The sequence below is a fragment of the Physeter macrocephalus genome, chromosome 9 (assembly GCF_002837175.3).
Source record: "Physeter macrocephalus isolate SW-GA chromosome 9, ASM283717v5, whole genome shotgun sequence".
NCBI classification, from domain to species: Eukaryota; Metazoa; Chordata; class Mammalia; order Artiodactyla; family Physeteridae; genus Physeter; species Physeter macrocephalus.
In genome coordinates, this window is record NC_041222.1 from 12,588,730 (window position 1) to 12,615,657 (window position 26,928).

A 26,928-nucleotide genomic window follows, 5' to 3' on the forward strand; every position below is an offset into this window, starting at 1 on the left:
ATATAAATAAAAATAAACCACCTAAGATGCATCAATCAACTCAGATTTACTGTTCTCTGATCACTGTTCTCACCTAAAATAAAGCTTAAATCACCTTGTAGCCACAGAAGCATAATTCATCATTTTTGCCATGTTATATAAATACTTCTTCTGGGTCTAATACACCCTTGGGAACACAAGCCATTAGTTACATAAATGAGATCTAGACTGAAAGAGAGGTATTGCTGGGCCTAAACTACAGTGGATCACCTGCATACTGCCCATCCCTGCTGTGACCCAAGATGGTCAGGCAGCTCAATCTGTGAGGAGCAGGAGGAATCTGCTGCTTCTCAGAGGAAAACAGATATAGGGATGATGTCTGAAGCTAAGACTGCGGTACTCTGACACTGACTTGTCTGTCCAGGGGTTGTACATTATTTCATCCCTTCAGACCACAAGGAATGAATACCAAGGCTAGAAAATCAAGGTCAATGCCTCCTCAATTCTGAACTGGCGCCTAGCTTCCTAGCAGTCTTAGTCAAATCCAAATTCACTGAAGAGAATTATATTCTGAGGTTCATAGCAATTTGCTCGTCTGCTATATTTGGGTGCATTCTGCATATCAGGAGGTCTCAATTATATGTATGTGAACTTTAAGTATATAAAAACAGCTTTTACTTCAATGGTATAGTACAAAAAATGCTTCTATTTGAAAGAAATAAAAAGTCAACTAGGAAGATTTTCTTGTAAAATATTAAGACAAATGACACTTAGGGAGTGCAAGCACTGGAAAAAATGCTGATAAAACTAATTAATTTCTCAGAAAATTATGCATTTGTACAACAGAAAGCAATTAACTTGATTTTCTACTTTCAGAAAACTAGTAAACAATTATATTTTTAATTCTTAAAGATAGATCACTAGTTGTCTGCAAAAATAAGCAATATTACAATTTTAATTTAACTAGGCTCATGTTATTTTTAGATATGTAGAAAGTGTCTGGAGTAAATTATATTGTGGAATGGGTTGCCTGTAGTCTCTGCACTTTTAATTTCCCTCTACGAAAGACTTGCCTTTCATTTATCATAGTGGTTTAATTGTTCACTTAACCACTTTTAGCCATATATCATCCTAGTCTTCATAAATATGTTATCTAAAGGCAACCAATTTAGTCTTAGAAAGCCACTCACAGTTTAACAGCATCTTCGTTCAGGAAATATTTTAAACAGTTTTTTTAAAAAATTTGGAATGTTTTGAGAGGGCAAGAGTTAAGGTGTCTCTCCCATTCAGAGTGCAGGCCGTATGTGAGCAAGAACCATGTTTTTTGCCTTGTTCATTGGGTTATCTGCAGTACCCAGCCTGAACTTGACACTTGGTAGGCTTCCAATGGATATCTGTTGAATAAATAGTCACGGCATGTTTCAGAACTCTCAATGGATGTTTCATCCTATATGCAGAGAATTATAACTACATTGTAGATATATGGGTCCTGAAGACCTTTCAGCATTACCTACAACAGTGCTGTGCCTTTGGACAGAGAATATGAGGGTGGCAACAGAGATCCCAAGAGGCCAAACACTCAGAAGTCATCAAGTCTAATTTCCAAATCATCTGACTCTGTTTCCTCCACTCTAATGCCTTTATTGTTGCCTCATTTGAGCATTTACTGCCATCTCCCATCTGGATTACTGCAATTAATGGCCTATAAAACAGTTCTCAGTCCCAGTCTCTACTTCCCCACTGCTATCAGTGTGATCTTCTAAGATAATGAACTGTGTCCCTCGGCTCCCCACGTTAAGTTTATGACATCACATGAAAAGCCTTTCACAGGTAACTCCAGCCCATCTTTCCAGCAGCAACTCTCCTAACTGCTTTGAAATCTACACTCACACCACACTCAAATCTTTGCTTCCCTGCATACGTTCCTGCCCTAATTTAATGACTTTGCTCATGTTGTTCCATCTACTTGAAATACTCTTCCCTGTGTCCCAGAAGGCTGAGTCAACTGCTCCTCTTATGTTCCACAACATTTTATATACCTCTTTCTATACACTTGGAGTTGTTGGTTTGTCTGCTGCATTCTCTACACAATGATATACTGGGGTCAGGGAATTTGCCATTCATCTTTGTATTTTCACTAGTCCTGTCATATGGTTGATCTTGAAATAAATGTTTGATAAACTGAAGTGCAAGAGACTTGTCCAGATGCTTAGTAGAAAAAGAGACTTAGACACATGTTTCCTGTTTCTGATAAAGCGAATCCTTCTATTAAACCCTAGGTCTTTTAAAAAATGATTCTCAGGGGCTTCCCTGGTGGCACAGTGGTTGAGAGTCCGCCTGCCGATGCAGGGGACACAGGTTCGTGCCCTGGTCCGGGAAGATCCCACATGCTGCGGAGCGGCTGGGTTCGCGCGTCCGGAGCCTGTGCTCCGCAACGGGAGAGGCCACAACAGTGAGAGGCCCGCATACCGCAAAAAAAAAAAAAAAAAAAAAAAAAAAAAGATTCTCAGAAAAAAATAATCACTTTAGGATATACTCTAGCAGCCTAAACTTTGGAAAAGTTATAGGCATGACCTAAAAATAAAAGAAAGGGAAGGGGAAGCAATTAGTGGTGTAGTCTTTTCCTACACCAAGACAAGCAGAGGTAGGGACCAGCGTGCAAAGCACCAACCCCTCCCCTCTCTTAGTTAACAAGCAGGAGACCACACTTCATCCCCTGGAACTCCAAGCAAATCATCTAGTTTCTTTGTAACTCATTTCCTGTCAGTAAAATGAAGGAAACAACCTCTTTTTCATGCAACTCAAGCAGTGCTGATCCTGGAAATGAAAGTGCTATATATCCATAGATAATAGAGGACATTTTGTTTTTGTGGGTTTTATTTATTCCAACAGAAGAACTTAAAAAAAAATTCTCCCATGACAACATCACATCATAATCATAAGGAGGAAAGCCACAGTGAAATTTGTGAGAATAATTCTCAAATTCTTTATGCATAAACAAGTATACTGGGAGATAATGGTAGTAAAGTTTGCTCTCTTATCAAAAAACCCTCTATATTCAGTAAAAACAATAATGTCATATGCCTTCATCTCAAATATTCCATAATCAACTTTATTTACGCTTCATGATCTATGTTTAAAGAGTAATCACATTTAGAAACATACAGAAAAGTATGCAGAATACTAAATTATGCTTACCATGAACCAGAGGGCTCTGTATGGATTACTTTAATCCTTATATCAACCCTAGAGAACAGATACATTATTTTCTTCATTTTACAGATGATAAAGCTAAGCCACAGAGAGGTTAAGTGACTTGTCAAAGTCACCCAGAAAATGAGTGGCAGGGCTGGGATTTGCATCCAGGCAGCTGTGTGCCCACATTTTCACAATTAAGCACTGTGCTTATATTGCCTCTTGTATAACACGAACTCATGTTCCTGCCAGATTTAATAAATGTTAATAATGTCATATTTGTTCCATGGTTTTAAAAGAAAATATCACATAAAGATGATGTGGTACATATATACAATGGATTATTACTCAGCCATAAAAAAGAACTAAATTGTGCCATTTACAAAGACATGGATGGACCTAGAGACTGTCATACAGAGTGAAGTAAGTCAGAAAGAGAAAAACAAATACCGTATAATATTGCTTATATGTGGAATCTAGAAAAATGGTACAGATGAACTTATTTGCAAAGTAGAAATAGAGACACAGATGTAGAGAACAAACGTAAGGATACCAAGGAGGGGTCAGGTCAGTGGGATGAACTGGGAGATTGGGACTGACATATATATACTACTATGTATAAAATAGATAACTAATGAGAACCTGCTGTATAGCACAGGGAACTCTACTCAGTGCTCTGTGGTGACCTAAATGGGAAGGAAATCCAAAAAAAGAAGGGGTATATGTATACATATAGCTGATTCACTTTGCCGTACAGCAGAAACAATACAACATTGTAAAGCAATGATATTCCAATAAAAATTTTTTTTTAATTAAAAAAATAAAATATCACAGATATTCAAGTTTCCTGTGCACCCATTCTCATCCCCCCTCTTTCCCAAAGGCAACCACTATCATGTACTGATGCATTATGGGTCCTTCCAGCCCATGTTTCATAATTGATTACTGTGGTATGTGAGAGTGTAACATACAGTACATAGTAATGCCTGTTTGTTTTTTAGGTATTGTACTCTAAATATTATTCAGCAACTCCGTTTTCAAGATTTATCTATATTAATTAATGCAGATCTGCCTGATGCATATATTCCATTGAAAAATACATCACAATTTATCTACTGACAGACACTGAGGTTGTTAACTGATTTTTTTTCCTTGTTATCACAAAGAAAGTTGCAATGTATACCCCTCCACATTTCTCCTTTTATATATGAGGAAATTTCTCTAGGATAGATGCCTAGGAACTGAATGCCAAGGTTATATGATATGCACATCTTTATTAGATACTATAAATTGCTCTCCAAAGTGGTTGTACCAATTTATATTCCCACCAGCATGTTCCCCATACTTTCAACAACGTCTGGAGTAAAAGTTGATAATTTTTGCCTTTCTGATGGTATCGTATTATTGTTTTAATTTACATTCCCCTGATAACCAGTGAGGTTGAACATTTTTCATATGTTTATTAACTATATGGGTTTCCTCTTATTAGAAGCGCCTCTTCATTTCCTTTGCTCATTTCTCTACTGGATTATTTGACCTTTTCCCTACTGACTTGTGGCAGTTCTTTACATATTCTGTATATGAATATTTTTCATTATGCACATTAAAATCATCTCATAGATTATTGCTTGTCTTTTAACTTTATGATATCCCTGTCCCAGCGAAGATTTTAAAGGCTGTCAGCATTTTCAAACTTTTCCTTTATGGTTTGTGCTTTTTTGTGTGTCTCATTTAAAAAACTGTTCCCAACACCAAGGCCGTTTTGCAAGATTTCCTTCAAGCAGTTTTAAGTTTTATATTTCCATATTTAGATCTTTAAATGAGGTTTATTTTCCTGTCTGATGTGACGTAAGGATCTAATTTTATTTTGTTCTACACGGATGACCAACTGCGCAATATCATTCATTGTCTGGTCCATCCTTCTCCCACTGATTTGTGATGGCTCTATTTCACATACAGTTCACATATATGTGCAGGAGTGTTTCTGGGCTCCCTATTCTGTTCCATGGCTCTATGTGTCTATCTTTGTTGCCAAACTATTCCATTTTAATTACTACAGGTTTATAATAAGTTACATATAATAATGTTATAAATTATATGTTATATAAGGTATAGTGGGTTTTCATTACTGCCTTGGTAAAATGTTGGAGAAGACCTAAATACTTTGAAAAGACACGACGGTATAGCCAATTATTTTTCTTTTCATAACAGAGTGACTGTACTTTATCTCATGTCTCCCTCCCATACTCCTTCCCCAGTATAGAAAACAAGCCTAAAAACTAATTTAAAACCACAACTTCGTCTTTTCTAAGAACTGCAAAACAGGAAGGAAGGAAGGAGGAGGGAAGTGCCCCTCAGCCAGAGGCTGGAGACCACCATCTCCAGTTCCTTAAAATCATTTTGATCACGGGAGTTCTACTATACATGATAAAACCAAAGACAATCCCCCACCACCACTCTGAGAACTGCCCTTTGATCAGCTGGGGAGGAGGGGCTCTGTGACACTTAGGTAGGGGAGAGAAGACCCTGTGACACTCAAGTAGGACAGTCAACAGCTGGTGATCTTCAAGTACAGAAACAATTGAGACCTGTGATACTCAGCAGAGGGGTGGAAGGTGCCTCCAAAAGCCTGTTAGAAGGGGTGCTGATAGTAATATCTGAAAGGGTTCACAGTGTTCAGTAACACGCTTAGGGATCTATAGCTTCATCAAGGTTTAGACCTGCTCTCTCTTCCTATGGACATGCAGTCCCGTATCATAATGGGAGAGAGGGACCTGATTTCTTCCCTGTGCAATTAGGTGAGTGGAGTGTTGAGTGGAACAAAGTTATTGATTTTAGATGATGTTGCTAACATCAAGCAGTGAGTCCTGGAAACTCCTGGGAGCAGGTACCTAACTTTCTCCCTGGACACGTTCTCAACATTGACTACTTATCAACAGGATAACTGCAGGTGTACTACGCGCAGGCATTGGGATTGAAGAGAAGGGTGCTTGGTAGCTCCATTAAAGCCTCCCTCAGCATTACAAGAGAAGGGGTACACAAATAAATTAGGTAAGCATCTAGTCCATTTACTTTCTTCTAAGAGGCCTAATGAAATGAAGCTCACTCCCTTTTACCAGATCTTACCAAACTTTCCACATTTTTACCACCCACTACTGATGTCAACTCAAGGGTGAAATTATGCAAAGAGAAAAAGAAATGGAGGGTAAAAAGGAAGAAAAGAAATAAAATATATGAGACAATATGAAATGTCAATGCACAGATTTCCTAATATCCTCCTTATTTGGGCTATCTCCTGGTGATTTTGAAGGTCAAGTTCTCTGTCTCAGGGGATCAAACTGAGAAATAGTAAAGAAATAAAATAGATCATTTCAGGAAATAGTAGCATCATGTGAACTGACATGAGAAAAAATACACCTAAGAGAAAACTAATCATTCAAAATTAACTTTTAAGAAATACTCAACATTGTGTTAAGAAGCTCCAACTGTGTTTTCTCTCATTTTTCCAAAACTGCTCTTAAAGCCCATAGCCAAATGCAAAGGTACTAAGTACCTCCTTCTCATTCCCAGTTCAGTGGAACTCCCCACAATGGACATATTTCAGCAAAAACCCCCAATGGGAAGGGAGAGAAGGTTTAGGGCGAGGAGAAGCTATCTCTACCCCTCAACATCTTATGGGTTGCTTACGGTTTGTGTAGCAAGAGAGCACACACTATAGGGCGTGTTGTATTAGTGGTTACTTACCAAGGGGATATTTAGTTTAGCTAAAAATATAAACCTAGTGATAAAAAGAAAATTATTTTATTTTTCATGCCACATCTAGGAGAGGTTAACACCTTTCCTGGGTTCAGAGGTTATATTCCTCCAGCTTCTTTGTTTAAAACAATGAAAGCCCAGTCTAGCTAGTTTAGGCAAGAAAAGAATTTAATAAAGGCCACACAATTTCCCACAACACCAGGAAACCAGGTTTAGAGGTGACCACACCACAGATTTGCACTGTTGGAGACAAATCGGCCACCAAACTCCAGCTTGGGCTTCTAACGGTGGAACACTGCTCCTGCTGCCTCTAGAAACTGGACTGTATTTACCAAAAACAGATTCTCCTAGGTACTTCTTCCTTTTTTTTTTTTTTTTTGGCTGCACCACACAGCATGTGAGATCTTTTTTTTTTCCTTTTTTAAAATTTATTTTTGGCTATGCGCGGGCTTTCTCTAGTTGCGCTGAGCAGGGGCTAATCTTTGTTGTGGTGTGTGGGCTTCTCATTGCAGTGGCTTCTCTTGTTGCGGAGCACGGGCTCCAGGCACACAGGCTTCAGGAGTTGTGGCACACAGGTTCTAGAGCGCAGGCTCAGTAGTTGTGGTACTCGGGCTTAGTTGCTCCGCGGCATGTGGGATCTTCCCAGACCAGGGCTTGAACCTGTGTCCCTTGTATTGGCAGGCAGATTCCTAACCACTGCGTCACCAGGGAAGCTCCCAGCATGTGGGATCTTAGTTCCCCCACCAGGGATCGAGCTCATGCCCCCTGCATTGGAAGCATGGAGCCAACCACTGGATCTCCAGGGAAGTCCTAGGTACTTCTGATTAGAGTCTAGAGTTAGTGCATTTGACTGGCAAAGTTTCAGGTCACTAGATAGTGCCCTCACTGAAATATAAACTTGGAAAAGTGAGTTTCTGGCCTCTACAATGGGGAAGTGCAGATATACAAAGGAGGGAATTCTCTCAAAGGGGAAGAGTGTTCAAAGTCACAGTGTGGCCAAAGGGAATAACAATGTGCCCTCTAATGTGGAACCTGCATTTCCTAAATCCCTGTTTCTCAAGCTTCAGTGTGCATACAGATCACCTGGAGATCTTGTTAAAATGCAAATTCTGGTTCTGTGGGTCTGGGGTGGGACCTGAGAATCTGCATTCCTAATAAGTTCCCAGGTGAGACTGGTCCATAGACCATTTTAGTAGATGAATAGATGTTACTGCATAAAATCAGAATCTATTATACTTGACTATTCAAGAGTACTGAGCACAGTCTAATAATGGCAGCAATGATGATGACAATGAAAATATTAATAATGGTGGAAACTATTATTTATTGAATGTTTATCACATGTCATGTACTCTCTTTAGTGCTTCATCTATACTTTACATTTGGTTGTCAAACAATCCTGTGAGACAGACATGTTATTACTTTTCAAATGAGGAAACTGAGTCTCAGAGGAATAAACTGACTTAGCTAAGGTCACAAGGCCAGTAGGAGGCAGGGCTGGGAATCAACCTAGGCATGTCTGATCCCAAACTCTGAGTGGCCAAGCTCTACTATCTCAGTGCCCAGCACTGCCTGCCATACCAATCCTCAGATGAGCACCCCTTTATGAAAATGAGGGAAATGATGGTATTAACTGAGCCTGAATTTTAATTTTGCCTCTCTTACCTTTCAGAATTTATGTTGCAGGTCTTCCTGCAGGAAGGTACAGGAAAGGGTGTGGCTAAGAAAGCAAATTTAGTCTTGTTCCACCTTGTAAGAAGAGGCATATATTTCTTGTAGGATAAGAAAATATATAAAATAATGTATGCATGTATATGTATGTATACATATGCATATATGTACAGACATAAAAGCATATGCTTACTTATAAATATTTCTATCCCTTAAATTAGAACACTGCTCTAGTATACCTAGTCTTTGAATGACACATATAAACAACTCCTTTATCTGCCCACACAAAGAAAACTAAATGCTCAAAAAAACACACAACAGCAACAAAAAGCCACCCCACACAAATAGTAGTAGGTGTCTCTGGTGTGCTGCCTCTTTCAAGATTAGAATCCAGAATGTCCCTGGAAGAACACTCCCACCTGACCCCAACACTCAGCTGTGGGGTCTACTTAGGACTGGTCTCAATACAGTTCCCAGGGTATGAGCTTGATGCTTCAAAGACTAATTCGGGTGTTAGTGGGAAGGCGGTGGCACAGGCTCTGTCTACTGCTAGGCATGAATCCCAGCAACACTTGGCAACCGCCTCGGGGACCACGCAGGGATCAAGTATCTATAGGTGAAGCTAATACAAAGGAAGCTGAGACGAGACATGGTAAGAGAGAAACTATAGACATTGTTTGAACCCTGGATAAAAGCTCATTTGAAGATGTGTCCTTCAACTATAATGCAGTTAATTTTCTTTATACATTTATTTTAACTCAGATCTTCTGTTTCTGACAAGAGAAACCATTGTTTATTTGCGTCAACACAGACCACATAACTAGAAGTAATATGCAACTTAATTTTTAAAACCTCACTGAACTCAATTTTACATGAGTAAGTTTCAAAAAGTATTCTATTAAATGCTTTAGACTACATCCATTTTTCTCTGAATGCATTGTTTTATAGAAAATATAATCAATTAGTAAAATTAGAAGAAAAAAGATTAGAGATTAAAAAAAAATCCCAAACTGAAAATCTAGAAATAGACCCACTTATAAACAAAAATGTGATACATAAATCAATTCAGTGTACAATGGGAATTATTCAGTAAGTGATGTTGGAACATTTGACTACCTATAAAAATAATGAAGTGAGGTTCCACTCTAAAATATATTCTGATTGTAGAGTTAAAGGTAAAAAAAGAAAGAAGACAGAAGGGGAGGAGAGGAAAAGAAAAACAAAAAACAAAACAGAAGACAATACAGGAAAATATTTATTTGATTCAAGACAGAAATTCCTAAGCAAAATGCCAAAGGCAGAAAAGATGATAGCTAACTAGACAGACAGATAGATAGGTAGGTAGAGGTTGAAAGAACAGCCTTCATAAAAATTAAGAAAATCCACACCTCAAAAAATTCCATCAACAAAATTATATAGAAATTAATGGTGGACTCCCCTGGTGGCACAGTGGTTAAGAACCCACCTGCCAATGCAGGGGACACAGGTTTGAGCCCTGGTCCGGGAAGATTCCATATGCCGCGGAGCAACTAAACCCATTTGCCACAACTACTGAGCCTGCGCTCTAGAGCCCGTGCTCTGCAACAAGAGAAGCCACAGCAGTGAGAAGCCCACACACTGCAACAAAGAGTAGCCCCTGCTCGCTGCAACTAGAGAAAAAGCCCGTGCGCAGCAATAAAGATCCAATGCAGCCAAAAAATAATAATTAAAAATTAATTAATTAATTAAAAAAATTAATGGTAAAGTGGGAGAATGTATTTCCAATATACATGGATATGTATTTCCAATATATATGATAGACTATGAGTTAATATTTCTAATATATAAAGAACACATATGAATCTATTAGAAAAAGATAACGATGTAGATTTTCAAAAGAAAACACATATATTACAAATGTGAAAAGCAAAAGTTGATTGCTTGCTACAATAAGACTTCTGGGAAAAAAAGCTGACTAATAAAAGGGGTTCTCCTACACTGTTGGTGGGAATGTAAGTTGGTACAGCCACTATGGAAAACAGTATGGAGGCTCCTCAGAAAACTAAAAATAGAATGACCATATGATCCAGCAATCCCACTTCTGGTAATATATCCAAACAAAACCATAATTCAAAAAGATACATGCACCCCTACATGCATAGCAGCACTATTCACAATAGCCAAAACATGGAAACAACCTAAATGTCCATTGACAGATGAATGGATAAAGAAGACGTGGTACATAAATACAATGGAATACTACTCAACCATAAAAAAGAATGAAATAATGCCATTCACAGCAACATGGATGCAACTAGAGATTATCAAACTAAGTGAAGTAAGTCAGAAAGAGAAAGACAAATACCATATGATATCACTTATATATGGAACCTAAAATATGGCACAAATGAACCTATCTAGAAAACAGAAACAGACTCATAGACATAGAGAACAGATTTGTGGTTACCAAGGGGGAGGGGGGAGGAAAATGGATGGACTGGGAGTTTGGGGTTGGTAGATGCAAACTATTACATTCAGAATGGATAAACAACAAGGTCCTAATGGATAGCACAGGGAACAATATTCAATATCCTGTGATAAAACATGATGGAAAACAATATAAAAAAAGAATGTATACATGTGTATAACTGAGTCACTTTGCTGTACAGCAGAGATTAGCACAACATTGTAAATCAACTATACTTCAAATAAACATGGGGGATTCTTGCACAAAATCATAAAAGAAGCTGTGTGTATGTATGTATATTTAAGAAATATATACATAGAAACCCAACTCATGATGCAATAAAAATTTAAATTTATGACAAATGCTCCAAATTTACATAAAAATCTCAAAAATTAATGGAATCTAAACCACTGCGAGATAGTCAATAATTCTTCAAATAATGTATGTCCTCTTTACTTATGACTGTGTGCTCAGATTTGAGTTGAGCATTGTAATAGGGCTGACATGAAAATTAATAATTTTATCCACACATTGTCAACATTTTGTAACCCTGTGAGTTTAGTTCTAATCAGAAATAAGAACGGTTTTCCAATAGGGAAACAGATTTTTTTGGGCCGCACTGCACATCTTGTGGGATCTTAGGTCCCTGACCAGGGACTGAACCCAGGGCCACGGCAATGAAAGCACCAAGTCCTAACCACTGGACCGCCAGGGAACTGCCAGGAAATAGAATTTAAATGACATCAGTAAAACTAAACAAAATGGAACAACTTCTCTTTGTTTCTGTCTGACTAGTCATTTGTCAAATTATTTATTTTAAAAATATTATTCAAAGATATGCAGTATTTCTACAATGATTTTATAAAGACTAATGGTTACACAACATCCATTTTAAAAGTACCTGATGTTGCTCTTAGCTAGTTCTTTCAGAACCTTTCTTCTTTGCTTAGTCCTAAGTATGCTTTACATATTAAGTGCTTAAGGTCCATCTGTACATATTCATTCACATACATTTGGATGTGATGGATTCTAAATTTTTTTTAAAAACCTATGTTTAAAATAAATTTATTCTAATATAAATAAATATGCAAATAAATAAATAAAACTTTTAGAGCACAGAGCCTAGTTCGGGCTCTACAGAACAAAGGTAAATTATAAGTTAACTTTATATATCTCTCATAAAAGAAAAGTATCAATCAGATTTTTATTTCTTGCATTGATGTTTCCAGTCCAAATAGTGTTTCTCTAAAGCTAATAATATCTTAGCAATATAATATCCTTTCACAGAACAATGGATCAAAACATCAGGATCATTCTTTAGGAAATTCCTATTACAGTTAGTTTGAGCCTCAATGTCTCATTTACTATACACATACTAGCGGACTAATATCCACTAGGCAGATGCAAGGAAATCTTTCAACTTGCTTTTGCAGGGGTAAATTATTAGAAGGATATACAATACAAACAACAGTTTTACTAAGCTGTTTTGCTATATTGGACCACTTTGTAAAATACATTTCTGAATTCTACCCTCAAATATAAATTAAGTGAGAATGTAGAAACGGTCAGGCTGTCTCCTACTTTACAAAAAAAAGGGGGGGAGGGGGACAAATAAATAAACCAAATTCACAACTATTTAAGTGAAAAGGTACTACTTATATCCTATATGTATCAAGAGTTAGAGTCTTAGTACAAAGACTTTCACAAGCCTAATAAAGATAATATTGTGTCTAATGATGTGAATATTGGCCACAGACCATGTTGTGATTGATTGTATTAAAATTAGAAAGGAAGGAAGGAAGAAGGAGAGACAGCCCAGGGAATGGGAGAGAATATTTACAAATCGTATTTAATAGAAGACTTACAACCAGAATCTATAAAGAACCCTTATAACTCACCAATAAAAAGACAACATAACTAGAAAATGGGCAAAGGATCTGAATGGATTTTTCTCAAAAGAAAGATATACAAATGGCCAATAAGCACGTTAAAAAAATATAGTCATTAGGGTAATACAAATCAAAACTACAACAAGTTACTACTTCACCCACCCAGCAGGATAATTTTTTCAATGGAAAATAAAAAGTGTTAGTGAGCATATGGTGAAATAGGAATCTTTTAAAATTGTTGGTGAGATTGTAAAATGGTGAAGCTGCTTTGGAACACCGTTTGGCAGTTCCTCAAACATAGAGTTACCATATGACCCAGCGATTCCACCTCGAGGTAGCTGCCCAAGTGAAATGAAAATATATGTCCACACAAAAACTTGTATATAAATGATATTAGCAGCATTATTTACCACAGCCAAAAAATGGAAACAACCTAAGTATCCATCAGCTGATAAAGGAAAAACAAAATGTGGTCTATCCATACAATGAAATAGAAAGGAAAATAACACTGATAGATGCTACCACATAGATTAACCTTAAAAAAATTATGCTAAGTACAAGAAGGCCATCACAAAAGGCCACAAAATAAGAGTCTATTTATATGAAATGCGCACAACAGGCAGATCCATAGAGACAGAAAGTAGATGAGTGGTTGACTGGGGCCGGGAGGAGGGAAAGAATTACTGCTAATGGGTGTGGGGTTTCTTTCTGGGGTGATGAAAATATTTTGAAATTAGATACTAGTGATGGTTAATAATAGCCCAGATTAAATAAATACTGAATGTTAGAATTACAGAACATTTAGAATGTTAGAATTACAGATAGGGGCCTCACATAATTATTTCTTTCTCCTCTCAATCCATTCCAGTTAGGTCCATGTATTCCAGAAATGCAAGTTATCTGATTATCATAAATTTTGAGAGAAAAAATAAAATACTTCTTCCAGATATATTTGTTGCTTTTTAAAAAAACTTGTTTTAAACTGCCACACCAACTAAAATGAATAAAGTGCTAAATTGGTTCAAATAAATAATATTGAAAAAAAATCAGGTCTATTTTCATCGTATGCCTAAACCAACATCATTTTGGCTTCAAAACAGTAACAAAAAAAACTTTCAAAAATAACTTTACTTATTAAAATTCAGCTTAAGATCAGATACAAACCTTAAATACAGCCATGCAATATCAACAGCACAATCCTACAGCTGTCCTCTCAGCCCTGAGGTACATCGACTGGATAGATGGCCTTATTTCAGATGAATTTCCTTTACTGTATCACCTGGATGTATAATATTTCATTATTTCTATCTTTCTGAGAATAATAAAGGCCCAAATTCTAGCAAATTGAGCCAGTGGTTTTAGGAGTGCTGACGGCGCAGAATTCTCTGACGTACGTGGATGAGGGACTCTGTCACCTCACGTGCCATACCTGGTATGCACTGTGCCGTGGCCTCAGTGGTTATGGTCGGAGCAACTGGGGGCTGCTGCTGACTGGAGCTCACTTCTGGCTCTGTGTTAACTGAGGGAGAAAGGGCCACCTCACAGGAGGAGACCTGGCTGGGCAGATGGGACAGGAACTCTTCAGAAGCAACTTGCTCATCCTGTCCAGGCAGCTGCAGGGCAGACAAAGGGATGCTGATCTGTTTGTTAGGATGGGATGTGCTCACAGGCATCTGTATGGCCACCTGCTGGTTGGTGCCATGGGCACCAGTGGGTCCTCTGTTTGGTGAAGCCAAAGATACCCTACCAGTCTTCTGGACAATTGGTCTAGACATCACAGAGGGGGATGCAGACACACCATGTGGGTCTAGCTCTGTGCTGATGGCAGATGTTACATGGGGAATCAGCTTAGCAGACCCTATACAGGAGGGACCAGCATGAGTCTGAGGCTTAGGTTTTGCCATCTGCGTCAACGAGAGGGCTGGTCCATCTACCCCTCCGGTCAGCTCTGCATTCGCCACAATATAATAATCTTCAGGAAACTCCTGTTTGATTTTCTTAATGATCACATCACTGCTGCATTCATCAATCATCTGAGCCTGGGAGCTTGCATGGAGAGAAGATGGGACTATTCCAGGCCTTTTTCGAGCAATGCTTTGAGGCCTTTGGGTTTGGGGTTCAAAGTCACTATCCTCATCTGTAACAGAAGACTCACAAACCATGTCAAACAGAGTGTTTTCATCTTCATACTCTTCAACAGCTTCATCCAGTTCAGAGGGCTCACTGCAATAAGAGAAGTCACAAGAGTCTCTGGTCCGATTACAGTCTAGCTTTGCTTTCACTGGTCTCCCAGGGTACCTTTCAACGGGGCTAGTTTGTGTCTCAGAGGGCACTCCAATTATACTGGGACTATCAGAGTTAAAACTTCTGTTATCCTGGAAACAGACCCTTTCTTGGGAGCCAGCTCTGCAAGTAGCTGTCAGTGGCCAGTGATAAGCATGGCCCGCACTACAGCCCCACATTGCTGTCAGGTTCCCATGGGAACCTTCCGAAAGCAAATGTTTCAGGTTTGGAATGAGGCTGCAAATGGTCCCATGGCTGTGGGCCCAGCTGACCAATTTGGATAGATTCTCAGATGAGGTATGAAGGCAATCCTCCATGTTACAGGATCAGCAGTGTCTTTCCTAAAGGAAAATAATCAGAATAAGAAGCTATTATTACCCAAGATATTCCCATATCTCAATCACTTCAATTTCCTTAAACTATGATCATGTGGCATTAAAAAAATGTACTTCAAAACTGTATCCAGTTAATATCACTGCATATGGGCAGAGACTGGAAGAGAATACAGGAAAAAAAGTAAAAACAATCGATGGTTTATGGCTGTGGGACTTGAGAAATTTTTTGTTAATTTCCTTTATTGTCATAATGTCTACGTAAGAAAAAAAAGTGAAAGAAAAAAAAAAGAAACAAGCAATAAAAAAGAGGTGAGATTTTTCATAGTACATTTTACTTCCAAAGTCACACAGAGAGGTTCAGTCAGCCCTGTAATAATAAAATGTGTGTATTATTTGTATTAACCAGGAGGATGAACTTCTAGTTTTTTTGTTTGTTTTTTTGTTTGTTTTGTGGTACGTGGGCCTCTCCCGTTGTGGAGCACAGGCTCCGGACGCACAGGCTCAGCGGCCATGGCTCACGGGCCCAGCCGCTCCACGGCACGTGGGATCTTCCCGGACCGGGGCACGAACCTGTGTCCCCTGCATCGGCAGGCGGACTCTCAACCACTGCGCCACCAGGGAAGCCCAGGAGGATGAACTTCTAACTTCACCTTCTGCTACCATAAACTTCATTACTAGAGGCAGGGCCATCAAAGGCTTAGATCCATTCTAGGATGGATGTCAGAGAAGGGAAATCTGGTTTTCTGCTGGGCACCAGAAAACAAATGACACTACTGGGAGTCCAAGAAGAGAATTAGGGGCTATATCTGGGAAGTGGGGAAGAAAAGTCTTTAACAGAGATGGGAAAACAGTCTGGGAGGGGAGCCACTAGAGTTCCCTGCTGGGGTCAGGGGCACAGCCAGGCTGTAGACCAGAAGCAAGGATGGGGAGGCCGGGTGCCAGCACCCTAACCAAATCTTAGGAGCAGGCTTCCCACCTCCTTGCTGTCTGAAATTCCTGAGACATTGCCTTTATCTCACAATTTAGAGGTAAAAACATGCGTCTGGTGTATTTTACCATCTGAGGTTCCTATACACTCAAGTTGGTATATAATCAACTACCACAGAGGAATGAATCATTCCTTATTGGGAAGAGGTCAAAAAGAATACTTGTTATGGGTCCTTGACTGGGTAAGAGTGAGGACAACATGATGAGCAAAAAAAGTAAAGAGGCACGTGGAGTCCACATGTGATTAGAAAGGTTTAATAAGGCTCTGTCAAAAGGGACATACTGGGAAGAAGTAGGGAGGAAGGAACAAGGACCTTTTTTTTTTGAATTTTTTTTTTTTTATACAGCAGGTTGTTATTAGTTATCCATTTTATACATATTAGTGTATACATGTCAATCCCAATCTCCCAATTCATCCCACCCCCACCCCCCATGAAGTGCATGTATCTTTTTGAATTATAGTTTTCTCTAGATATATGCCCAGGTGTGGGATCACTGGATCGGCTCAGAGGTTCCCTGGTCATCTGCAGCTGTGGGTGACAAAAGGTACCTCGCTGGAAGTGGGCTCTGCACTGGTGCCAAGGTCCAACTGCAATGCCATGTGACCATGCAAAAGGGCACATAAGAGCCTCCATTCTCTGCCCTGCGTCCATGGCACACCATCAGTAGAGTTTGGTAAATTCAAATCCTTTAACATGTTTTGTAACGTGTGATATGGCCTCTGTGATACGGCCACAGCTATAGTCAACCTGCCGACCCTCATTTTCTACTACTACTATGGCCTTTTCCCATATTTCCTGTCTCCTCTCTAAACAGTTTCTCACCCCCACTGGGCCTCTAAAAACTCATTCTTTGGCTTGATATGTAGCCTTCCTCTTTCTTCACCTAGAAAACCCCTTCAAGACTGACCTCGGGACCACCTCCTGTTGAAGTCTTTCTAGATACTCTTTCAGTCTCAGATTTTAGATTTTCTTCCTGTACTTCCATTATCTCAAGAAACTTGGCCTTTGCTGTACTGTTATCAACTGACATTCTTAACCATTTCCCAGACTTGACTGAGGATTACCTGAGGACAGGGACTATGATATAACTTTTCATTCATCAATGAGGACCTACTTAGGGATACAGAAGTTAATAAGATACAGTCCTGCTCTTGAGACCTTATAATCTATTGCTGGTGCTGAATAAATGAACGAAGACTGAATGAATGAATTTATAAATGCTGGCAGCACCATCAACACTAACAAAGTAAACATACAAGACCCTCAAATAAGAAACAAGAAATTTCCTCCTATGACTTTTATTGTAATCATTCAAGGGATTAGAGGATTTTCTCCCCAGTGGTGTAACCAAAACACGGCTGTCTTGTGTATGTAGGAGAGTAATACATGAACAGCCAGATTTTATGAAGCAGCACAATAAATCAGAAGGACAGGGACTAGTGTGGGAGTCAAGAACTTCAAATTTTCATCCTGGAACTCCTGTCTGTGGCCTCAGACAAGCCACTAATTATCTCTAAGCTTAAAATGACAGGACTATAATCTTTATGTTTCCTTCATACTCTAGCAATTTAGGAACTTACTTCATTTATATTCCTTTCATATAACTTTAAAGTAGAAATGCAGAAAAACAGAAAGACTTGGGGGGGGGGGTTTGATGTTTGTTTGTTTGTGTGTTGTCTGTGCCACACGGCTTGCAGGATCTTAGTTCCCTAACCAGCGACTGAACCTGAGCCCTTGGCAGTAAAAGCACAGAGTCCTAACCACTGGTCCACCAAGGAATTCCCTGATGTTTGTTTTTTGAGCTTTCTTAACATATCTGTTTAGTTGGTATGGCAGAGACTGCTGTTTGCCTACCCAGTATCCATTCTCTCTTATTCATACAGAGTCCCAATCTACTGGGGCAGCAATATGCTCACCTAAAACATATTTCCCAGCTTCCTTTGAAATGGGAAATCTCATGACACCGCTCTGGCCAATAATATGTAAACGGAAGTCACTGGGTGGGGCTTCTGCAAAAGCCCTTTGAAGCACAGACTTGTCCCAGTTTTCGCCTTTTTCCCTTTGTCCTTCCCTTTCTTCCTGCCTGGAATAAGGACATGATGGCTGGGCCTGCAGAGGCCATCTTAGGAGAATGAAATAAGGACTTACGGATGGGAGAGAATAGCCAGAGGAGCTTGGTGACATCATGGAGCCACTGCATCAGCTCTGAACTGCCTAAGATTCCTTGTTACTTAAGGGAAAGATAAACCCCTGATCTTGCTTAAGCCACTGTTGTTGAAGTATTTGATTACACACAGCTGAACTCAACTACTAACTGATACACAAAAAATAATACATTCATCTCTGGTTTTTGAAACCTTAGAGCAGAATCCTTCATTTTCTTTGCACTATACTCTAGGTTTCTCAGACTGGATTCCACAAATAAATCTTGGGAGTCTATAATTTTATGGCATAATGTTTATAATTGTTTTCATTTTTATCATAATAAAAATACAATTAATATAAGCATATTATGAACCATCTAAATCTTATATCTAAGTATCACCTTGTAATTTTAGTTCCCCTTTGCCTTTGTATCTATACTCATATTAGTGTCCATAATCAAGTAAAGTGACATCACTCAACTTCCAATTTGTTGGGAAACCTGTGCATGCTGTACTCTTTTTAGCAGATATAAATACAAAACTACTCTTCTGCATTAATAATTTTCAAATGAAAAGTATTATGATTTGACATCATGAAAATGGCATATGTAATGGTGAAGCAAAATACCTCTTTAAATGTCGTAGGCTAACAAGAAAAGAAATAAATGATATATGCTCATAGAAAAAATCATATACATTATGGCACAATATTTGAATGAAGTCATTGTAACAGTTCAAACTGTAAAAAATGTGGCAGAATCAAAACACAAAATTGTATAGGCCTGAGGAAGTCAAAAGTACTTACTGTCCAGGTAAAAGCTACTATACAGTAGTAAAATAGTAACTTTGCTGAAGACCCGCAGCCAGAAAAAATTATAATTAAAATAAAAGGCAAAGTGGATAAAACTTTAAATTTTGTTAAAAGCTTATCCACTTAATTCTATAATAATCACCAACCTTTAAGAATCAACAGGTAGTAATCATAAGTCACTTTTATTACATTATGAAACTACTAGCAATCTCATGAAGAGGCTCTTAAACTTTTCTTGAGTACCATAAAGTGAAAATATTTTTCCAGTATTACTTCAACATAATTCAACCAGGCAACCAATGTTAACTGGTAGCTATGAGAGCATAACTAGCTAATATTTAAGGTACTTAAATGGATTGAGTCTAAGCTGACAAGGAATAGCTATCAATACACTGCAATATATTCAAAGTTTAATACAAAACAGAATCAACCATAAGACAATCAAGGTACTTTCAAACTGCTGAGAATAAGTACAGCTAACCCTTGAACAATATGGGTTTGAACTGCGCAGATGTACTTAAACACTGATATTTTTCAATAGTAAATACTACACTACTACACAGTCAGTGGTTGGTTGAACCCTGGATACAGAGGGCCTACTATAAATTATACACGGATTAACTTGGAGTTGTTCAAGAATCAACTGTAGTTTCTAGGATGTACTAATTTCCTTCAGCAGTCTGATGATAAGCTCTATGCTGAAAAATAATGTTTCTTCTACATTTTCAAGAACAGAAAAATAACTTCAGATAGGATTTTCCCATATTTTATATGGGCAATGATTGGATTAGACACTAAGCTTTACAGAATTATCATGGGATATGTCATTAAAAATTAAACCTCAAGGAGGCCTGCCTAGCAGAGTGTAGGTTAAGTATGAGATTTGATTATCCTAAATCAGCAAACAAAGCTATAAAGTTATCATTACCACACTGTATATTAACTTAGGCAAGCAGATATTCTATGCATTAGTATTTATATTGTTAAAGTCAAAATCAGAAACATTAAATATAGAATCAGACTTTCTACCATTAAACCTAACATTAATTCTTAGGTTTCAGAACAACATAAAACTATTATTATATCTAACATTCACTGAACAATTACTGATTGCCAGGTACTACTCTAGGACTTGACATATCAATAATCCTAATTATATTAACAATCCTAATAAATTAGGTAACTTATTATCCTCATTTTACTTGGACAAAGTAATGGTAGAGCCAAAATTTGAACTTCAGTCTTAACTCCAGAGCCCACACTGTTAATTAACATACTATATTGCCTCCAGCATTATAACAGTAGAAAGATATTGTCTCAAGTCTGGTTCTCTTATCATATTAATGTTGTTAATTTGAACTTATGGTTTTGTAGTTTTACTTTAGTTGAATTTGTATGTCTGTTTTGATTTACAGGTTTATTAGAAGTATAAGCATATATTTTATGTATAAACATATTTAAATAACACATGATAAAAATGACTTAAGCCAGCACTAGGTATAAAGAAGGTTCATGAAAATATTTTTCTTTCAAAAGTTTGAGAAAAACTTTTTTTAGAAAAAAAAAAAAGGTATAAAAAAATTATGTCGCTTTTCCAAAGCCTGACAGTGAGCTACCAGTCAAACACCATGAATATCTAGTTGGCTTTCACCTGACTTCAGTTACAACAATTTGCCCCACAGTTCTTATAGTCTCTCTCTTTATGAGGTTCTGAACCTTTTAAAGGATTTGTTGTTGCTGTTGTTTTAATACCACTAAATCTCAATTACTGAGGCATAACAAAATGACACAAGAAGAAACAGAAAATCTGAGTAGCCATTTATCTATAAAATAAATTGAATTAAAAAAAATCTTTTCCAAGAAAAAGATTTCCCTGGTAAATTCTATCACTCATCAAGGAAGAAAGAGTACCAAAATTATGCAAATATTTTCATAAACTAGGAGGAAGAACTACTCAACTTGTTTGAGGAGGCCAGCATAACCCTTAATACCAAAACCAGACAAAGATATTACAATAAAGAAAAGTATAGATCAATATTCCTAATTTGATGCAAAATCCTTTAAAAACATTAGCAAGTTGAATCCAACAATATATAAAATGGGTAATACATCATGACCGATCCCAGGAATGCAGACTTATCCCAGGAATGCAAGGTTGGCTGTTTATTCAAAAACTAATCATACTCCAATAAAAATTAATAAAAACAAAAACCAAAAACTAATCAATATAATTCAACACATTAACCATCCACTGGGGGGGCATATGATCAATTTCAATAGATGCAGACAAAGTATTTGACAAAATTTTAAATCTATTTATGATAAAAACTCTTAGCAAACTAATAATAGTAGGAACTTCCTCAAACTGATAAAGTACATCTACAAAAAGTCTATAGCCAACATCATACTTAATATAAAAGACTAAATTGTTTCCTCCCAAGATCAGGAATAATGCAAGAACGTGCTCACTTGCATCATTTTTATTCAACATTGTACTAGATGTCATAGCTACTGAAATAATACAATAAACGAAAAGGAAGAAAAATTAGAACAGAAGAAGTAAAATTTGTCTATTTGTAGATGATATGGTTGTTTATGTAGAAAATTCCAGAGAATTCACAAAACAACAGCTAGAACTCATAAATAAATTTAGCAAAGTAATAGGATACAAGATTAATATTTTAAAAATCATATACCAGCAACAAAATATTAGAACATTAAAGTTTAAAAAATTATATTCATAGTAGTACCAAATGTATTAAATACTTAGGAACAAATCCAAGACTTCTATACTGAAAACTACAAAACACTGCTGAGAGAAATTAAACATGACCTAAATAAACAGAGATATATATACCATATTTGTAGATTGGGATGATTCAATATTGTTAGGTTGGTATTATTCCCAAATTGATCTACATATTCAATGCAATTCCAATCAAAATTCTAGCAGGCTTTTTTAGTAGAAATTGACAAGTCGATTCTAAAATTTATATGGAAATATAAAGAACTTATAGGATAACTAAAGCAAAATTCTAAAGTAAGAATAAAGTAGGAGGACTCACTCTACCTGATTTCAAGACTTACAATAGTTTCCAGCTACAGTAATCAAGATCGTGGGGTACTGACAAAAGAATAGACACATATATCAATGGAACAGAGGAAGTAGCCAAAAATAGATATTTGGTCAATTGGATTTGGTCAATTCTCAATTGGATGATATTTGGTCATATTTGGTCAATTGATTTTTGACAAAACTGTAAAGGTAATTCAATAGGAAAGGAAAATCTTTCTGACAAACGGTTTTGGATCAATAGGATATCCATTAAAAAAAAAAATCAACCTTTAGTTACACTACACGTAAAAATTAACTCAAAATGGATCACAGACCTAAATCTGAAACTAGAAAACTCTGAGAAGAAATCACAGGAGAATATCTTTGTAACCTTGGGGTAGGCAAATGTTCCTTAGGATGCAAAAAGCACTAGCCATAAAAAATTCTGATAAATTTTACCATATCAATTGCTAATAGAATACAACTAGTTTTAGCAGGGATGGAGAAGGGATCCATTAAACTTAAACACACTCAACATTGCTTCTTTCAGGAGTTCCCTGAGTAACTTTCAATGCAAAGGAAACTTGGGTATGGTCTAAAAAGCACTGATGATGTCTCAACTAACAGACCAGTGATTTAAAAACCTAGAAACAACAACAACAAAAATAAAACAGAACATGGGAAGCAACAGTTCTTTTAAAAAAACAGAAATAAGGTTACTCTGTTTTTTCTTATTAAGAATGATGTAAACTTCCTATTTTATTTTCCCACCAATTAGAACTCTCAGAATCTAAGAAGTATATCATATAAACGTAATTTCTCCATATTCCCATTAAAGGATACAATTTATTATGTATGTTAAATATGGAGGGCTTCCCTGGTGGCGCAGTGGTTGAGAGTCCACCTGCCGATGCAGGGGACACGGGTTTGTGCCCCGGTCTGGGAAGATCCCACATGCCGCGGAGCGGCTGGGCCCGTGAGCCATGGCCAATGAGCCTGCGTGTCCGGAGCCTGTGTTCCGCAACGGGAGAAGCCACAACAGTGAGAGGCCCGTGTACCGCAATAAATAAATAAATAAATAAATAAATAAGGAAAACTACTTAAACAACAGAGATTTTATCGAAAACAAAAAAGTCTGAAGAAAAAAGTTCCAACATTAATGTGTAGAAAGGAGATACTACTTAAAAAAAACACAGTAAAGGATATGGAAAGGGTATTTATTGCTATTGAGGCCTAGAATGTGCTTTCTAAAATTTAAAATACATCTATTGTTTCAAACAAAATTTATATGTAAATTATATAAATTAGCTGACATTAAAAATGGGTTTAAAAGTAAAGAATTCAGAGAATATTTGCTTTTACTTTAAGACAGTGTATTTATTAATTTTCAAATGTCACAACTACCATGTAACTATTATGTAATTTTTGGAAACAGACAAATTCTAAAGATACTTTGTCCACAGTGTTGATAATTTTAAAAATCACACTAAAAATATTTTAATTCCATACCATGAATATATTTCATTTACATGTCAATTCAGTAAAATCTACTGAATACCTGCTATATGGTAAACACTGTGTTATGGAGTAAATTGTATCCCTCCAAAAAGATATATTTTAGTCCTAAGTCCCACTACCTCACAATTACCTTATTTGGAAATCGGGTCATTGAAGATATAGTCAGTTAAGTTTGGATGAGGTCATACAGAGGTAAGGTAGGCCCCTAACCCAAAACGACTGGTGTCCTTAAAAGATGACAGATACACAGGGAGAAAGCCTTGTGACAATGAAGGGAGAGATTGGAATTATGCAGCTGCAAGCCAAGGAACACCAAAGATTGCCAGCAAACCACCAGAAAGAAGCTAGTAAGAGGAAGGAAGGATTTCCCGCAGGTTTCAAAAGGAACACGGTCCTGCCAACATCTTCATTTAGGACTTCTAGACTCCAGAATTGTGGGACAATAAATTTCTGTTGTTTTAAGCCACCCAGTTTGTGGTACTTTGCTAGGCGGCCCTAGGAAACTAATACACACTGTGTGAAGCATTCCAAAAAAAAAAGAGAAATAAAACTGGCATTCTTGACTTTAAGAAGTTTAAAGTTTAATAGTACACTATGTAAGTCAATTAATTAATAAACTATCATACAATATAAGTAAATGTTCCAGATATGGGGATAATGATTAATTCTACTTTTGGGGTGAGGAATGCAAAGGAAGTAGGATCTGCTTCCCAAAAGAGGTGAAGGCATTCTACACAAAGGCACAGTGACTTGAAACAGTATGGTGATTTTAGCCAACTAAAAGGATTCAGTTATTACTGGCTTGTGACCTTTAAGACGGGAACTATGGAAGAAAGATTAAACTGAAAAATAATGCAGGGGCAAAAGCACGATGGTCCTTGTGTACCATACAAAGAGCTTGGGAGTTTACTTTGTGAAGGGCCTAAATCAGAAAACAGACATGGGCCAAACTCGTATTTCATAAAGATCATTTTTCAGATAGATTAAAAGGTGGCAAGGGGCAAAGAAGTCTAGACCAGAGGCCTAAGGAATTAAAAAAGAGAGGAAGAGAGGGCAGATCTGTTAGAAGATAACAGGGAGCAATTGGTGATGAATTGCTTTGGAGGAATGAGGGTGAAAAGAGAGGCTAGAATAATTCCCATCTTTCTATCTTGAAAGCCAGGATAGATTTGTTCTCAATCAAGATAAATATCATAAGAGAAAGAGCAAACGTATAGATTAGGAGTGATGATTTGTTCAATTTCCTTTAAAAAGCAATGGACTCAGGAATCACTGATTTTAACGGCATAACATGAACAGTCTATGCAACTTACACATAAAAATCTCCCAACCTATAGACAAGTATGCCTTTCTATAAAGCCTTATATGACTTTGCAAAACCATTTAAGGTAATTTGAAAAGTGGAAACCATTTCAGTAGACTTTCAAAGTCATTTTAATCAGGTTTCCTGGGTGAGAATATAAAATATGTGCCTTCAGAGAGATTCACTGGTTCATGTAACTTAGTTCCCTGAGTCAAATGTAAAGTGTCACCTGTCATCCATACTTTCAACAAACATGTGAAGTGCTGGCTGAATCCTGGAAAGAGAAGGGTGACAAAGGCAGATAGTCTGTGTCATCACAGAGCTTACAGTCTAGGAGGACAGAGAAACAATAAAACAAATAATTTCAATCAAACATAGTAAGTGCTACAACAGAGAAAGAACATGGTGCTACAGGAACACGAGGCAGGGGCATCTCACCTAGACTGAGATGAGTCAGGGAAAGTTAGCTGCCTCTCACCCCACTAGCTTCTATGTAAGCTGAGAACCAAGGGACACAAAGAAGTTAGTGAGAGGCAGGAAAAGTGTCCTGTTTGAAGGCCCAGAAAATAGAGAACATGCTATGTTTGAGAAAATGGAAGTTGTTCAGTATGGCTGAATGGAAGAACATAAGGAGGGGCCCATAAGGAGTGAAGAATGTACAACATGTGTCTGAAAAGGCAGGCAAGGGCCAGATCATGAAGATCTTGTAGATCGTGTAAAAAACTTTGGGCTTTATTATAGAGATAATAAGAAAGTATTCCATGGTTATAAGTAAGAAAGCAAAGTAAAGTAAAAGTAAAAAATAAAGTGTAAGTAAAAAATCATCATTCTGATAATAGTTTGAAGAGATCTAAGTCAGAAGTAAGAATCCAGTTAGGAGACAGAATGTAATAATTGAACTAAGTTATATTGGTAACCGCCTTGGACAGTGCAGGGATGTTAAAAGAACAATAGATTTGAAAACCAAGTTAAGAGGCAGAAGATGAAAGATTAGATATGGGAGGTGGGAGGAAGGAATAGTTTAGAGATTCTGACTTGGCCACTGAGAAAGGGTTTGGTTTATGCCATGTTACTTTGAGGTGCCTATAAAACATCCAGAAGGACTTCCCTGGTGGCACAGTGGTTAAGAATCTGCCTGCCAATGCAGGGGACACGGGTTCGAGCCCTGGTCTGGGAAGATCCCGCATGCCACGAAGCAACTAAACCCGTGCGCCACACTACTGAGCCTGCGCTCTAGAGCCCACGAGCCACAAGTACTGAAGCCCACACGCCTAGAGCCTGTGCTCCGCAACAAGAGAAGCCACCGCAATGAGAAGCCCGCGCACCACAACGAAGAGTAGCTCCCGCTCGCCACAACTAGAGAAAGCCCACGCGCAGCAACGAACACCCAATACAGCCAAAAATAAATAAATAAATTTATTTTTTAAAAAACACAGGGGGCTTCCCTGGTGGCGCAGTGGTTGCGCGTCCGCCTGCCGATGCAGGGGAACCGGGTTCGCGCCCTGGTCTGGGAGGATCCCACATGCCGCGGAGCGGCTGGGCCCGTGAGCCATG

General features: G+C 37.7%; 1 protein-coding gene across 3 annotated transcripts in view; it reads right to left on the bottom strand.

Moving 5' to 3' along the window:
* KIAA1958 (KIAA1958 ortholog) overlaps positions 1-26,928 on the bottom strand; it is a 183,440-nt gene that overhangs the window by 79,175 nt on the left and 77,337 nt on the right. For all 3 annotated transcript variants that reach the window (XM_055087020.1, XM_055087019.1, XM_055087018.1), the window contains one exon: positions 14,366-15,560. In XM_055087020.1, coding sequence (XP_054942995.1) covers positions 14,366-15,536 — 1,171 coding nt within the window. In that variant the 5' untranslated portion in view covers positions 15,537-15,560. The remainder of the gene's footprint in view (positions 1-14,365; positions 15,561-26,928) is intronic.